The sequence below is a fragment of the Streptopelia decaocto genome, assembly GCF_964273445.1.
Source record: "Streptopelia decaocto genome assembly, chromosome: 3".
NCBI lineage: Eukaryota > Metazoa > Chordata > Aves > Columbiformes > Columbidae > Streptopelia > Streptopelia decaocto.
Window position 1 is genome coordinate 69,159,838 of NC_138656.1, and position 15,254 is coordinate 69,175,091.

The 15,254-nt window shown below is 41.6% G+C and overlaps 1 protein-coding gene across 1 annotated transcript in view; it reads right to left on the bottom strand.

Moving 5' to 3' along the window:
* Nucleotides 1-1,602: 1,602 nt before the first annotated feature.
* SLC35F1 (solute carrier family 35 member F1) overlaps nt 1,603-15,254 on the bottom strand; it is a gene marked incomplete at its 5' end in the record, with an annotated part of 106,213 nt that continues 92,561 nt past the window's right edge. The window contains one exon of the mRNA XM_082048954.1: nt 1,603-5,661. Within this exon, the coding sequence (XP_081905080.1) occupies nt 5,437-5,661 (225 nt within the window). The 3' untranslated portion in view covers nt 1,603-5,436. The remainder of the gene's footprint in view (nt 5,662-15,254) is intronic.

Consider the following 15,254-nt stretch of genomic DNA (forward strand, 5'->3'; position numbering starts at 1 on the left):
CAATGCTCTTACTCCAATTACATCATCACTGCTGTGTTGTTGGCATTTGCTACCCACTTCGCAATTGCTGTGGGAACAGGTCTATGGCTGCACAAACATCATGTTCCCTTTTCCAAAGGTGTGGCATATTTTTTGTCTTAAATTGTGGAGTAGAATTAACAAAGCTTCTATAAGTGTAAAAAGTATCGCTTCCTTATTTGCATGCCATAGCACATTACTGTTACGCATTCAGCTTTGGATTTGTAATATTTTTGAGAACCAAAAACGAAGGAAGACTGGTAAGTTTAAGCTGATTGAGTGTCCTTCAGTTTTGAAACAATGATTAAAGCACAGAAAAATCCATTAATACCTATTTATGATCTATTTGTAGAGTAATTCCAAGCAATTACTATTCATATGACTCAAGCACCTGGGCTGAATTCTAGCCAGGCAATAAAAGGAGATTTTTGTCATGTCAGAGAGACTCTTGAGCAGACTTGGAGGAAAATACAAATCAACTGTTAGCATGATAAAGCCATGCACACAGTTTCCAGAGCTCTTGACAACTCAGGAAGCATTCGGAGTAGAAAATCAGACATAAACCAGCACATTGGTGCAGCACTGCTGGCTCCACAATGTCTGGGGTTTCCTGCAGGTACAGTGCACCTAAAGGCTGGAAAGGACTCATCAGTCTCCATTCCCTTCTTTACTCTCAGCAATGAAGCATGAGATGGTAGATGCCCCATCCCTGGAGACATTCAAGGCCAGGCTGGACAGAGTTCTGAGCAGCCTGATCTAGTTGAAGATGTCCCTGCTCATTGCAGGGGGTTGGACTAGTTGAACTTTGAAGGTCCCTTCCAACCCAAACCATTCTGAGATGCTATGTGAGAAATGCTGATGCAAAGTTTCCTGCAGCGACACCAGACAAAGAGAGATGGACAGATGCATACGCTGGTGAATACATGTTCACAAAATCCCTTGCTCTCACACACTCAGGATCTTCCTTTCCTTTCTTCCCTTGTGAACTTTAAAGGGGGTGAAGCCTCTTTTTTTTTGTCTTTCCCCAGTTCTTCTCCTTCTGACATACCTTTTCCCTCAATGTCTAATTTTTGTCTCTAGCCTCTCCCATTTCAGGCTTCTCCAGGGACTGGTGCTGCAGGGCAGAGCAGTCCAGAGGGAGGCTGGGCAAGGCAGCTGCAGACACTCAGTAACCTCTGCCAGATAAACCCTTCAACATCACACACGTGCGTTGCTCCAGATTAATTCTAGAGTGATTAACCAGTTCAAGAAGGCAGTGGGGGACTGATTTTGTGTCCAAATGAGTGCAAGGAATATCAGGATATCTCAGCTAGCTTCTTGAGCAGCACCTGGGGGCCAGACAAGGCATCTGAGGGTGCTTAATGGCACCTATGCTTAGACACCTTGGAAGGAATTGTAGGTCAATCACCTCGCAAGGGAAAGAAGTCCTCATCACAGCAAAAAATTATACCCTTGAGTCAAGATTTACACTTCAGAAAACTCATTTTAGGTGAAGAAAGCAAAAAGGAAACAGGCAAGGAAATGAAATGAACAACCCTACTTTCATAAAGCATTTTTTCTTTAATTTGAAAACATTATACAGGCATTACATTGCCACAGCCAGTCCATATAGGAGCATGCAAATATCAAAATGGAGAAAGGTTTGTTCAGCTTTTTGATGCAGGATTTGGGGGTTGGGATTTTGTTTGCTTGGTTTTGGTTTTGGTTCATATTTCCATCTGCGGTGTCAAGATTAGTGTGCTTTATTATGGCATTTAACAATAAAATCCTACCCATGGGGTAAAATTTATAGTTGTAGCTAGCGCAGGAATACTAAATGGTTTTAAAAAAAGGAAAGAAAACGATACTACACGCTTGTCAAAATGTTAATAGCACAAGTTAGCAATCTCTACACTATACATTGAAACTTCTTCTTATGACACAGTGGTGCAAAATTTTCAATTGCTTGGTCTATCAGTGTGTGTTTTGAAAGTTTATAGCTGGAGCAAAGACAAGGTCTGTCTCCCAGTGAAGGTTTTCACCCAGCAGCAGCAAATTACATCGGTCTTGCCAAGGGCTGCTCAGGGCCAGCAATATAACCGAGTTCCAGCTTGTTCAGGCAAGGAGCTGTACGGAGAGTAGCTGCCAGTGAGAGAGCTGAACCTTTGCTGGTGCATACTGAGGTCTGGAACTGCAGAAAACAAGCAGGTAGAAGTAACATTTTCCTCTACTAGATGTCAGTTTTTCAGTCAACACAGTTCCTTGTAAAGCTATACTGCTGTTTTCCTCAGCCAGGTTATCCGCCTTGTTTAACGGGAGACGCGGAGGGTGAAGCAGCCCCACTTCGCACATCAAACTCCTCCCTCCTGTGCTGCGAGTAACGCGGGGTGGTGTCTGGGCGCAGAGGGCACACTGGCACGTTCACAATTTATTTCCGTACAACAGAGCCTTTTAAAATAGCCTACAAAAACTGCTTCAGACGGCACCTCTCAGCCACTCATGGATCGCAAATCTTTGTATGCAAAAAACTCCCAGCCCAGGGACCTGGCCGGGAAGATGACTCCTGCCCAGCTGTTTCTGAGAAGACTCTAACAAACATCTACAAATTAGTGTCAGAAAAATGAGGAGGGGGAGGTGGAAGGACTACAAACATTTGGCTTAAAAATAAATACTAATAAAGAAATTAACCAAAACAATTATGCAAAAGGAAGGAATTGTAAACTTGAAACAAACACACACGCACGCAATCCTCAAAGGTCTCAAGACCAACACAGGGACTAATGCTCAGAGAAAGGTATTTAATTGGTACAAAAGGTAGCAAAAAAGATTGAGATGACAGGTGCCCACCAGTGTGCCTCTGGGTACCTGAGGGAGCCGTGGTGGTTGTAACCAGAGCCCCTGCTCCTGGGGAAGGTATGAAAACCCCCTCAAGTTGAAGCCCTCCCAGGGCTTGACCTGAGGATGCTTGCTGGCCACTGCATGAGAGCTCCACCTGACCATGTGCTTCCCACCTGGACTTCCACCCCACAGACCTTACCTTGAGGTATCAGGTAATCTTTCTGGTGTGGTTTTTCATTGTTTTTTCTTTGAATCCCATAAGATTCAGACTTTCCTTAATATCCCCTGAATATGGACTCTGTTTCTCTGTGGGAATCCTTTTTTTTTTTTTTTAATCCTCAGCGGTTTAAGAGAAAAATCTTGGAAATGTGAGTGCTAAAAAGATTAAATAAACAGAAGGCAGGGAAAAAAGATCATACATCTGTTATGAGTTTAAACCCAAGCCATCTTAAGCAAAGCTTTTGGGCTGATTATGGGCATGGTTTGGCAATATTGCAGACCTTTCCCTCAGCTGCAGCAGGATCGTGGCAGACAGCCTGAACACAGTGGGACAGAAATCACCTCTTCTCCTCCTCCACAGCAAGAATAAGATACAACATACTTCTGCTGCTCAATAGCGTTTTGGCATTTGCCACTTCACGTATATTATGCATACATACTTCTCCCAGTCTGCTTCAGGGAAGTCCCTTCTATATTAAAGCAGAACACGACTATAAAAGATGAATGTTACCTCAGCAGAAATTCATCCTGCTTGGTTGAACTGTGTGGCCTTTCTAATCTCTGGAGTACAGATTGATTTTTTTTTTCTTTTTAAAATAGAAATAGGTAAGTTGTATTTTTTCAAACATGAAGCCCTAGATTTTCACTTGATACAGGCTTCTTCAGCAGAATAACATTCAAATAAAATTCATCTTCTATGCCCACAAGCAAAATATTCATCAACGCTGCTGTAAACTCCATTTTCAAATACAATGAATGTATACATGGTTTAACATCGCTATTGTGTACTTCTTAATCTTCTTCCTTCTGAAGATTCTGAAGCATTTTAAAATAACTTGGTCCCATAGCACCCCTGTGAGGTAGGTAAAATATCATTATTCCTGCACATACGGATCAGGAAACTCAGCCACACAGAAGGTAAGTCATGCCCAAGATCATGAAGAGATACAGCAGGTCTGTGAATAAAACCAAGCTTTCCTTGATCCCTCTCCTATCTGTTAGACATAAGACCATCTCCCCTTCCTTAATTTTAAATTAAAAATAGATGATGGATGTCAAAATAATAATTTCCTTTTCTTGTGCCCTCATAAGAGCAAACGTACAGGCAGAGGTGGATTTTCATGGCGGTGACTAAGATTTCTCCCATTCTCATAAGGCTCCTGGAGCAGAAGCACAATTGTGGAGCACACCCTTACTATTTTCATATGTTTCCAGGAATGTAAGGAAACTGCTGAATTCTTCTGCTAGTTTTGTAATTAATGAAAAATAATTGGCAGCACCCTGCTGGTGTGAATGCCTTTGCACTAATGCAGCTACACCAGCAGATGGTCCAGTCTTTCTGCTCATGAATTCCTCACTTAATCTTCCTGATTTTTACAATTTGTGGATTTTGGTGAAAACCCAACACATTTCTAAGTAGCTATTGCTAGAATAATGAACCACAGGAGACTAAGCAAACTGGAACAGCAGAAGGCGCCCTCGATGCACTGAGTGTCCAAAATACGTGCCCTGATCCACATGATGTGTCATCTTACCACAGAGAGGTACAATACACAGGAAACTAGAAAATGTGTTTTTTCTTTTTACAGATTAAAATTTAAAAAGTAAGAAATCTGTGTTAGTCACGACTACAGAGGAATTAAGTCCCTGTCACCTAATGCAGAACCTCAGCTGCTAGGAAATCTGCCACGGATCATAGAGAGGTCAATGCTTGAGTACTTCACTTCTGCAAATATAGAAAGGCTAAAATGCTCGCCTTATACCTATTCCTAGAATAGAGACGGATATTTAAGTTGTCCCTCCTCTGGATTCATGGAACAGATTACCTAGAAAGGGCAACTAGACAGATAGCACAGATGAATTCATTGTCTTTCCCTCACCAAATCCAAGGTGCTAGCAAAAATGTGTCAGGGTGTTGCTATCACGAGTAACCCATATATTTTGTGCAAACAAACAAATTTTTGAGAGAAATTAACAGTGACTGCACAAGTGTATTTGCTGTAAAAAGGCGGCTTCTCCAAAACTGGTGTGGCTTAGGCATAATATCGCTCAGTGGTACAAAACCACCCTTCTATGAATTTCTTTTTGCAATTTCAGCTTATATTTTGAGTGTCTTTCACAGGTATTTTGACATTAATGGATTGATATACAGCAGTTTGTATTACAAACATGCTGCTCAAAACACAGTCGAGGGACTGGCATCTCCTTTGCAATGAACACCCTGGAACAATTGATTTGTATTTTTATGAGCTTTCCTTATTTGCTACCTTGCAGCTCACCAGTGTAACTGCACCTGGTAAATACCTTTCTCTATGTACAATACAGAGATAATGGATATACGAGCTCCACTGAATCATCAGTAGGTGATCAACAGCCCTGGGTTTAAGCAACTCGAACGTGAGGCTCCTCTTCTGTCTCCTGCCCCAGGCTTGTGTATGTTACGGAAGGCTCCAGCTGGCCGGTGGCTGGCAGGTCTACAACAGGTCCTGAAGGGTTTCGAAACTGCTTGTACACCCGAGGATCCTGGGCTACGTAGGTGGACGTGGAGGAGTAGAGCACCAGCCCAACAAGGATAGTGAAGAATGACAACAAGTAAAGTCCTGAAAACTAAGCAGAAATAAGAGTAGAGTCATTAGACACAGCACCAGCTATCCCGAGCTCATGAAGACCCACAGACAGCGGTAGGTACAGATCCTTGTTTTGGCACAAAAGGCACAGAACAAACCCTCTATCACTAGGATGTCCATTTTTTATGGGAATGTCTCTTTGAAAGCTGGTTTACTCCCATCAGATCCCGTCTTCCATAACCAACACCTGACACCTTCCAATGGCTCAGGCATATTAAATATTGGCCAGGTGGGACTTGGGAAAGCTGCATTCTGGTCACAGATCCAAAGCTGATTTTGTTGTGCTTTTAGTCAAGCCAACCACCTCTCTGAGTGCAAGTTCCTCTGGCTCCAGTGTGGGGTACCATCACTCACAGTCTGATAGGTAGTGGACAAATCTGAAGTTAGCTACAGCTAAACCACAGGACTGTGAAGTATAACATGCCATTGGTTATATAAAAATATCATTACGTAGACATCAAAATAATTTCAATAAGCAGTTAAAACATACATACTATAAAAAAAAAAATAAAATAAAGGCACTTAAAAAGCCCACCTGCAGCCTCTGGGCTTGTGAGCAGAAAGCAGATGCTAAAAGATTTAATGTGAGTTCAGACAGGATGAACTTCAGCTGTGAAACAGGCTCGGGGTTGACCTTAACAGGTTTGAAAGTACGTCTGGAGGGCAGTTAACTGACAGCTCAAGTATCCACATTTTGGCACACAGCTCCACTAGATCAGAGGTCAACCTGAATTTTCTGACATATCCAGACTCAGTGTGCCTGGACTAAAAATACAACACAAATAACCTTTTTGGCAACGTGTTAGTTCTTGCAGGTAAAGGCAGGGATTTAAAAGTACAGACCGTCAGATATTAGCTTTAGATACTGGGTTCCTGCTACAGGAGACACCAAAATGGCTTTAAGCCCATATGACTTGTCTCCTGATCCTAGAATACACGTTATTTCCACCAGTTATTATTACACAAACAACGAGCTGCAACCTGTTATTAGCTGCTTTATGAGCTACTTCACTATTTTACATAAAGGTGTTTGGAAGTCAGTCCTAACTGACTACGGTGCTTTGATGGATGCCAATATTGTTTCCTTTGGATCATTTTAGCATGGCACAAAATGAATATACTCGACTATATTATCTTGGAAGAAGCTTTTTAGAAATTCTGCTTTTCATATTTAAAGCAATACTCATTGTGGTTAAAGCAAATTTGACATAAGTTAACTTTGTAGTGATGTTAATCGGTTGTCATTTGACAACCTACAGAACCTGTGCCCAACTTCCCACCTGAGGAAGCATTTGACTTTTTTACAGAATCCACAATATCTTTGAAAGCTTTAGGCACATAGTGCTGTATGTTTTTGTTTCCCACAGCTACTATGCATGTTTTAGAGGGGAAGCACCATAATGGGGAAAGTTCAAAGGGTAGGAAGCATTCTGCTTTTCATCAACTGTTAATTGCTTTTTTCCAAGAATGTCACCAGGTCTTCACATGTCATCTGGCAGTATGATCTGATGTAATCATCCAGCTGTCCCACCAGCCATAAAGACAGCATCGAGCCTCATTGTGCCTATGCCGAAGGATTCCCCCCATGTGACACAGCTCTTAAAGGACTGTTTAGGCTTAGATCTCCCTCATGTGGCAATCGAACCCAAGTCAAAGCATGTTGCAATTGATCCTTTTTGCCTTTTTCAGTTCAAATTTTCTTTCAGCACTTTTCCTCTCTTTTCCTCTTTGCATGCTGAACTTGGGTACCACTTGGCAGCTGTGGGCTCAACTAAGCTAAAGCAAAACTCGGGAGCCAAACGCACCTCATCTCCCAAACTGGGAATTGGTTCCTAGTTTCCCACTGTCCCTCCTTATGCCTGAATTTCTCACCCTGGCCAGCCAGCTGGCTTGCTCTACTGCATCACCAGAGTGCCAGCCAGACTTGTGATTGCCTTGTGTCCTGCTGTGAGGAATCTGTGGGGCTTCCAGCAGCTAAATGTGCCCTTTTTCTTGCTCTAGGAGCCGCCCTGCCAAAACCAATTCATTTTCGCTTTATTTCGTGGCTCCAGCTCTACCACATCTCCCTCCTCCTGGCCACATCTCTCATTCTTCTCTCAGGGGCTTCTTGCCAGTGGGCTCTTTCGCCTAATAATATTCTCTCCATGGGAGTATGTCCCCCAGTGGCAGGTCTCCAGATTGGGAGAACAGGTTTGGACGTAGCTGGGGAAATCTAAACCAAGGCCTGTGACTCATTTGTCTTTGTTATCTATGCACAGCTCACGCAAAGAGACCCGGATCCTGACAAGCCTACAACGATTCCATCTTTCCTTAGAAACAAGCTAAGGTTCAGCCCGAACTGTTCTCTGTGGCAGCTCTCTGCAGCACTGAAGCACAAGTGTTGTTAGTAAGGCTGATATAGGAATATATATTGATATAGGAATATACTGTGGGTACATGAGAAATCTCTGGTTTTTGTCAATATCCTGTCAGATTGACCCAAAGCACCTGCCTCCTCTTTGAAACAGCAGTGAATCCAGCAGTGTGATGGGAGGATGAAGAATTAGTTCATCAAATCCAAAATTTGTTGTTCACTGTATTGTGTTCCTCAGTCTCTAGCTGAAATCTCTGTATTTTATTGAAGACAGGATTTCCAGGTACACTCTACTGCTTTGTCACCATGTAGGTTTTGGAAGGTTTTTTTTATCTGGACCTGCAAACCTCATGTGCTGAGATTCACTATTAATAGACAGTAAAAGAGATGCATTCAAAACCAGCAGAAAGAGCTATTTCTAAGAAATGAAGCGAGATAAGAACATTTTTCATTGCTATCCTCTACACAACTGCAGTACCAAACTGCAGGCTCTCAAGAAGTAATTCCTCTCTTTGGCTAAAAAGCTACTTGAGAATGATATTGTGCTTCATATTTCTGACTTATCTCTCACTTTCCACAGAAACATATTTCCTCTAATAAAAAAATATTTTTTAAATATCCAGATTTGTATGTCTCTCCAAATCCCACTTCCCTCCATGCTAAACAGGATAACCATAAGCTGTTCAAAAAGTAACACGGTCAGAAATTGTTTAGCTCAGATTAGCTAATGGGTGTCACACACCCTAGAGTGAGCAACCAAAAAATAACTCAAGTTTCTACATCTTTAAATAATTTTACTATAGATTTTGTATCTACACATATAGGTACATATGTATATAACCTTGCTTGTGTAGTTTATTGAGAAAGCAGATGACTTTGTGATTAAATCAACGACCTAGCACTTTGAAGTTCTGGGATTGATTTTCAGCCTATGAATTTCTTTTGTGAATGACAATGATTTTAGATGACCCTCAGTTTATTACACATTTAAATGAGAAAGTAACTCTTAGTTATTGAATAAAGATGAGTTTAGAGAATAAAAATAGGAAACAGGGACATCACGCTCTGAGGAGAAAGCAGAGACCTCCTTGTCAGAGAAAAACTGTCTTAATTACACTAACATTTTAGATTTTATCACTGACACAAAAGGCACCTGCCAAAACTTACTGAGTAGTCAAATCAAATAGCTAAATTAGCCCTACAGATCTCACCGTTGCTGCTCTGACTTTGGGGTGTCTATAAACACTTTCTCAACCAAAACTATTCAATATGGAACACACAATGATATTTGCAACCATTAAAAATTAGGAAAACATAAAAAACATGTCATCTCTAGATATTATTTAATACCTGTGGTGAAAATAGCTTACACTAAGCTACTGATAATTTTCAGCATATAAAAAGCACATTTTAGGTGCCTGTCAATTTGAAGATAAACATACAAAGCAAATCCTAGACAAATGTAATGAGATAACATGTATTGCAAGATTTGCTCAGCCTACCAAAACCCACATTGATTCTGGGTGAGCGAATGCTTCTGCTGTTTCTCTCAGAGACATTCCTCAGGGACCCAGTGCCTGAATGCATTTGCCCAGCCAGGCTCAGCAGAAGAGTGAACAGCACCTGATGGCTCAGCTGCAGGATGGGGGGGTCTCGGTTCTCGCTCCCACCTGTGCTGCTGCAAAACCCACCACAAACCAGTGCAGCAGAAACGTCTGGCTGACCACAGAAAATACATGGTGGAATCAGCCTGACCTTCTCTTATTTATGCACAAATTCTTTTACATTAAAGAAGAACTCAAACTTAACTGCAGGATATTTTTTATTATTATTATTTTTTTAATAAAACACCTTATAGCAGTGCTAAAGGCATCTGGTAACTCAAGATTTTTAAAAACCCAGAATGCACAATTAAGGCTTTCAAAGCTCACTCTCTACTATTTCTTATCCTCCACTTCTTCTTATCTCTCCATGCAAAACTTGTCTTTCATATACCCTTTTAAACCACTTTGGCTAAAACAGTACTACTATTTCCACTTGAGAGTCTTGTGTTTTAAAGTAATACAGTTGAGAAGATTGGTGCAAAATAAACTTCTTGGTGGGGAGCAAACAGTGCATCTGATTTCATCGTTTTGAACAGTGCTAAGACAATAACAGTAGAAGAAAAAAGAGAAAGAAAAAAATCATTCAGAAGGCAGTAAATTCATGCTTGGGTCTACAGAGAGTGAGTTGTTCTTCAGTCCACAGATCATGAATGCAGAAGGGAAAGCAGGGAGAAAGGGCACAGAAGAATCGCTGTATCCCAGCTCAGAAATGCTGCTCTGACTGACTGACTGCTGCACTGGGAATTTGCAGACAAGTATTTCTGTCAGAGATGGCCACGGCCACGTTACCACTGACACTAGGGCAAAACAATATCCAAAAGCAACAAAACCAGATAGATCTGAGTCTCCAGAAACGCCCACACAAAGAAACTCAATGATTTGCTAATTTTGATTTTTCACTCAGCTACTACAATAATGATCATGACCGTTATTATTCTGGTTATGAAAATGCAAATTCTCTTTTACTCTGTCTATTGAACTGGAAACAGTCTGCAGGAGCAGACTACGGGAGCTGGGGCACTCCAGCTCCATTTGTATTTCACAACAGCAGCCACAGACTGAATCTCCTGGTCGGTAGTACGAAGCCCCACACCTAGCCTATGGCAAACTAACTCTGCTTTTTAAGTCTTCAAAAGGAATTTTTTGTTACATGGCTAACTGAAAATCTAGAATTGTCATGCTTCATATATTCAGTGATAAAGAATAAAATGGAATAACTAGCTTTTCCCCTACCTCCTCTAGAAATTCTCCACATTTTGACAAAAATGAATAAAGAAATGAGGTCTATGAATTCAAATGTTAAATCTTAGAGAGAAGCTACCTCCTCAGGATAACACTGATGAAGAGGGACAAAAATGTACATATCAGGTGGAATTAATTTAGTCCCGTATTTCTGTTGACATCCTCCATGCTCTCCAGACAGGCGGTTCCCACCAGTGTCTTATTCCAATCAGTGGGTCTGTGCAGTCAGATGAACCTCTCTGTTTTCTGAACTAATTCTGTTTACAGCATACACTGCAGAGTCAATCAAAGCTAAAGCAAATAAGTGTTCCTGCACCAACTTATTTCTTTTCCCCCTGGGTAATTTCACACACGAGTACCTGAGCAGGCTGAGCTAAGGGAGTTAAAACCAAATTTTTCTCATTATCTTTTATATAGCAAAGAGACATTTCCACTCGGTTTGATGAACTGATTGAGAGACTGAGCTGCTTTTCACACTGCTTTCACCTCCACTATAGCAAATGAAGCTCACTGTGACCAAGTGCAGTTGTGCTGCAGGATGCAGACACCCTCCAGCCAGCAGCAGTGCCAGGAGGAGTGAGGGATCTGAGAGCTCTGAACTCACATGGTGCTTTCACTTGCGTAGCTGGGTATTACAGACGTATTACTATATTAATAGGAACGGGAGCCAGCATCCAAGTCATATCTCATAGTGCTCTCTGGTGACTCCCTCGGCTCACACCCATGAGGGTCTGGCCAAATTTGTCTTATGCTGGAACTATGACTCACTCAAACTGTTGCAGACTATTTTTGTACCCATCTGCAGGGAAGTTGCCTCTGTTTCTTCCTACCGGGGAGAAAGGGACGGTCTCTGTGGGATTCAGAGTCTGCCCTGCTCTTTATCCGGAGAACGATCTGCTGGTTCAGTCTCAATTACTGCTGTCTGCCTTCAGGGCTGAGAGATAAAGACCCAGTTTTTGGCTGGTGACTGATCCCAGGTGAGAGTTATGGGCAGAATATTTCCTAGGGATATTTAGACATCTTTCCAAATGGACTGCAGAACTAAGCTCTAGGCAGGTGATGATACATTTCTGTCATCAACAGAAATTGGAATGGCCACTAACAGTGAAATACAGTATTTTGTAAAACCTAAGTGGCATCAAACACCAGAAGGGCTGCTGTGAGTTTTCCAGACTGGATTCAAACAGATAGAACTTGTCCACCTGAACCTTTACATGTCCTGCCAGATGTCTCAGATCTTTAAATCCTGAAGGGATGCAAACCACTGATTATATGGTTTAGCGTGCCTTCTCAGCCCTCCAACTGCAGGTATCAAGGGATGCTGGACACCTTCAGGAACAATGATAGCTTCTGTGCAGCGAGTCTGTCCACTACCAGCAGGACTGCATTATCTTCACACTTAAATGACCTTCAGCTATTTTCAAGGCAAACTGTGAGAACATAGTCCTTCCACATCCTCGTTCTTTTTGTTTCCTGTCCCTTGGCTGTCACATAAGAAGTTTTTCACTGGATGAAGGAGGCTTGAGCTGCAGGGCATGCCTCAACACATCGTTGTTGCTCATGCCGGCCAGAATGCACAGCAAGAAGCATCTGGCTTGCTTCAATGACAGTGAAAACCTGACATCAGCCACATTGCCATTTGGTGAAAACAAAGAAGCCAAAGGAAGTTTTGCCTCTGTCATTTCACGCATGAGAGAAAGGCCGTACTCCTCAATCCCTGCTGCCTGTTTGCATCCTCAGCGTGGTCCAACTCAAACGAAATGCTGCCTGTTACTATGGCTAATCAACTACTGAACTGCAAATGTTGCACAGAAATTCTGATGTGAAGTAATCATATGACACCTTTTCTGCATTTTCCAGTTGATTCTCTAAGCTCCTGTCTTAGTGCTTGCATGTTTTACTGTAGTTAAAACAGTATTCCACGCCTTCTGTCATATAGCAGCACCTTCTTTTTCAAGTCCTTGCATGGCATCTGCTGGTGGGCACAGTTTAACTGGTAGGACTGTGGTGAGTGGGAAAGTTCTAAGCTCTTCAATGCCGGGGCTATCTACACAGGAGAAAAAGGAGGAAGGGGTTAACAGAAAAAATGTCACCACAAATTCTGTTAATATTTGGGAAACTTCATAGTTTTCTTGGAATTCATTGGTGGAATAGAAAAAAAAAAAAACTTATGGAGAGAACTGATAGTATTTGGAGAAAAACCTCAGAAGCTGATGTTGGCTGTAGTAAGGCATATACTGGTTTTGCACAAATCTGCATGATGTCATGCTTTGCAAATAGTATAATCAGGAAAAAAATATTATAATAGGCTGTCCTTTCTAAATTCATGCCTGCTAGGGCAAAATGTTTCTGTGAAATGGCTTATCTTCCTTTCCTGAGAGCCGGGAGAGATGGGATTGCTGCTTTCTCTTCTGTTTCCCTTTGTTGCTTCCACCATCAGATGTGGAGAAAAAATGAGCTCGTGTTCAGTACCCCTGCGGTACCAGCAGTCTGTCTAATTAAAAAGTGCAAGGTAGAATGAATTCTGCAATCTGTTTTAATCTTATCTACATAGGAAAGTGATTTTTATGTGAAGTTAAAACACTTATATCACACTTCTCTAATTTGCTGTAAGCATCCTTACTGTGGGATAAAGGGGCTTAATTTCTGGTTATTTTATATCGGTCACTTGGTGAGAGAGTGGTAAAGCAGTTATCCTTTTAAATGTTCTTAATACTAAAAGGAGGAGGACAACAGAAATGCTTATAAAAATAAAACCAGTTCCCCTCCTCACTTTCACCTTTCAATATTCTTTTCTCTTTTGATCTATCAGTGCTCTGTTGCCATTTATCTTTCTGGTTTTGTGTGTAAGTATTTAATATCATAGCAGCTGTCTGCTGTACTTGATTCTGTATCACTGTATATGAAGCTAACTGTCTTCAATGTGTTCAAAACCATGGTTACAATAATTGATTAATCTTGGATCCTTTGTTTATATTTTTCTGCTGAACGTAACAATATATTCCTGCAGTAATGCTCTCCCAGAATGGCATTCTTTTCTCTCTGCCATACAAATGGAGAACACTCCTATGCTGAGAAACAAGAACATGCAGCTGCTGTTGCCCTCACCACAAGGGGCTATTTGAGCTGTCTGGAGGGACCCTGATATGGCTGTTTTGCATCAGGGCTCTCTGTGTTTTGGCGTGTTTGCTGCAGCCAACCTGAGGCCAAACTTCAGGAGCTCCACGAGCTCCCAGCCAAGTCAACTCACAAGACAGGAGCACAGCCGAATCAAAATGGAGAGTATGTCCTAAGCCGTCAAATCCAATACCCCAATACTGCGTACAGTCAGATCACATATTCCATCTGGCAAATAAGCCCTGTCCTCCCGAAAGCGTTATTGGGGTTTTTGTTAGTTCCCCCCTAATCTATTTGAAGTTTGTTCTGAGACCTTCCTGCTATGATAGCCAAAACATCACCCTAATTTCTATTCCAAATTCATGCATGTTTGGTTCCCACACATATGTTACTACGTCTATAGCTCAAATAAATCTCTTTTCCTCCCTGTGAACTTATAGATTAATTTATACCATAGTCCCTCTTGGTCCACCAGAAATCAAAGCTATGCTACAAACAACAAACATTTTTCAGGATTTGAACATTCAGAACATTGTTAGCAGACAAACATTCTGTCAAGGTTTTGGAGCAGATAAGATAAAAAGCTTTGTTTGTCCCTCTTGAGCTGGCCAAAAAGCTCTGTAGCTACAGCTAGCAGAGTGTTGCCCTATGATGGCAAGTTGTCCTGTCCTACAGCTTTAGCACTTCTCCATCAATACTAGAAACACCTGGTCTGACCCATTTGGAAACAGCTTTGCCACAACTGTGCTCAAATTCCTCCCATCTGTTGCCACAGACATTACCTCGCACTTTGTGCTTCATCGCATTTCTCAATGTCATCCAGTTCTTGTTGCCTGATTATTTTAATCCTTCTTCCTACTGAGGGTGCCAGAGCTATTACTAGAGTCACTACACAAGACCGGTCTTCAGATCAACTCTTCGGGATCTCAAGCAGTGAGCTCCTTCCAGCAAGCTGTTTCCCTCTAAGCACATTGCCTTGTCCTTTATTAACCAGTTTCTTAACTATCTTCCAGTCTTTATGGTGCTAATCCTGTTCCTTAGCTTAATTGGTAATCTTCTACACTGCACTGTACAAAAGCCTTACAGATTCGATCTACCATTTGACGTTTGTCTACAAAAATCTGTTAAATTATCAGACAGACATCAGATTTAGATCACGTAATTTACCTTCTGTGAACAAGGTTGCATTTAGCTTCATTTCCCTAATTAGTCCCCCTTGGTGTCTACTTCTGATTTTAGTTTACTGCCTACTTCGTA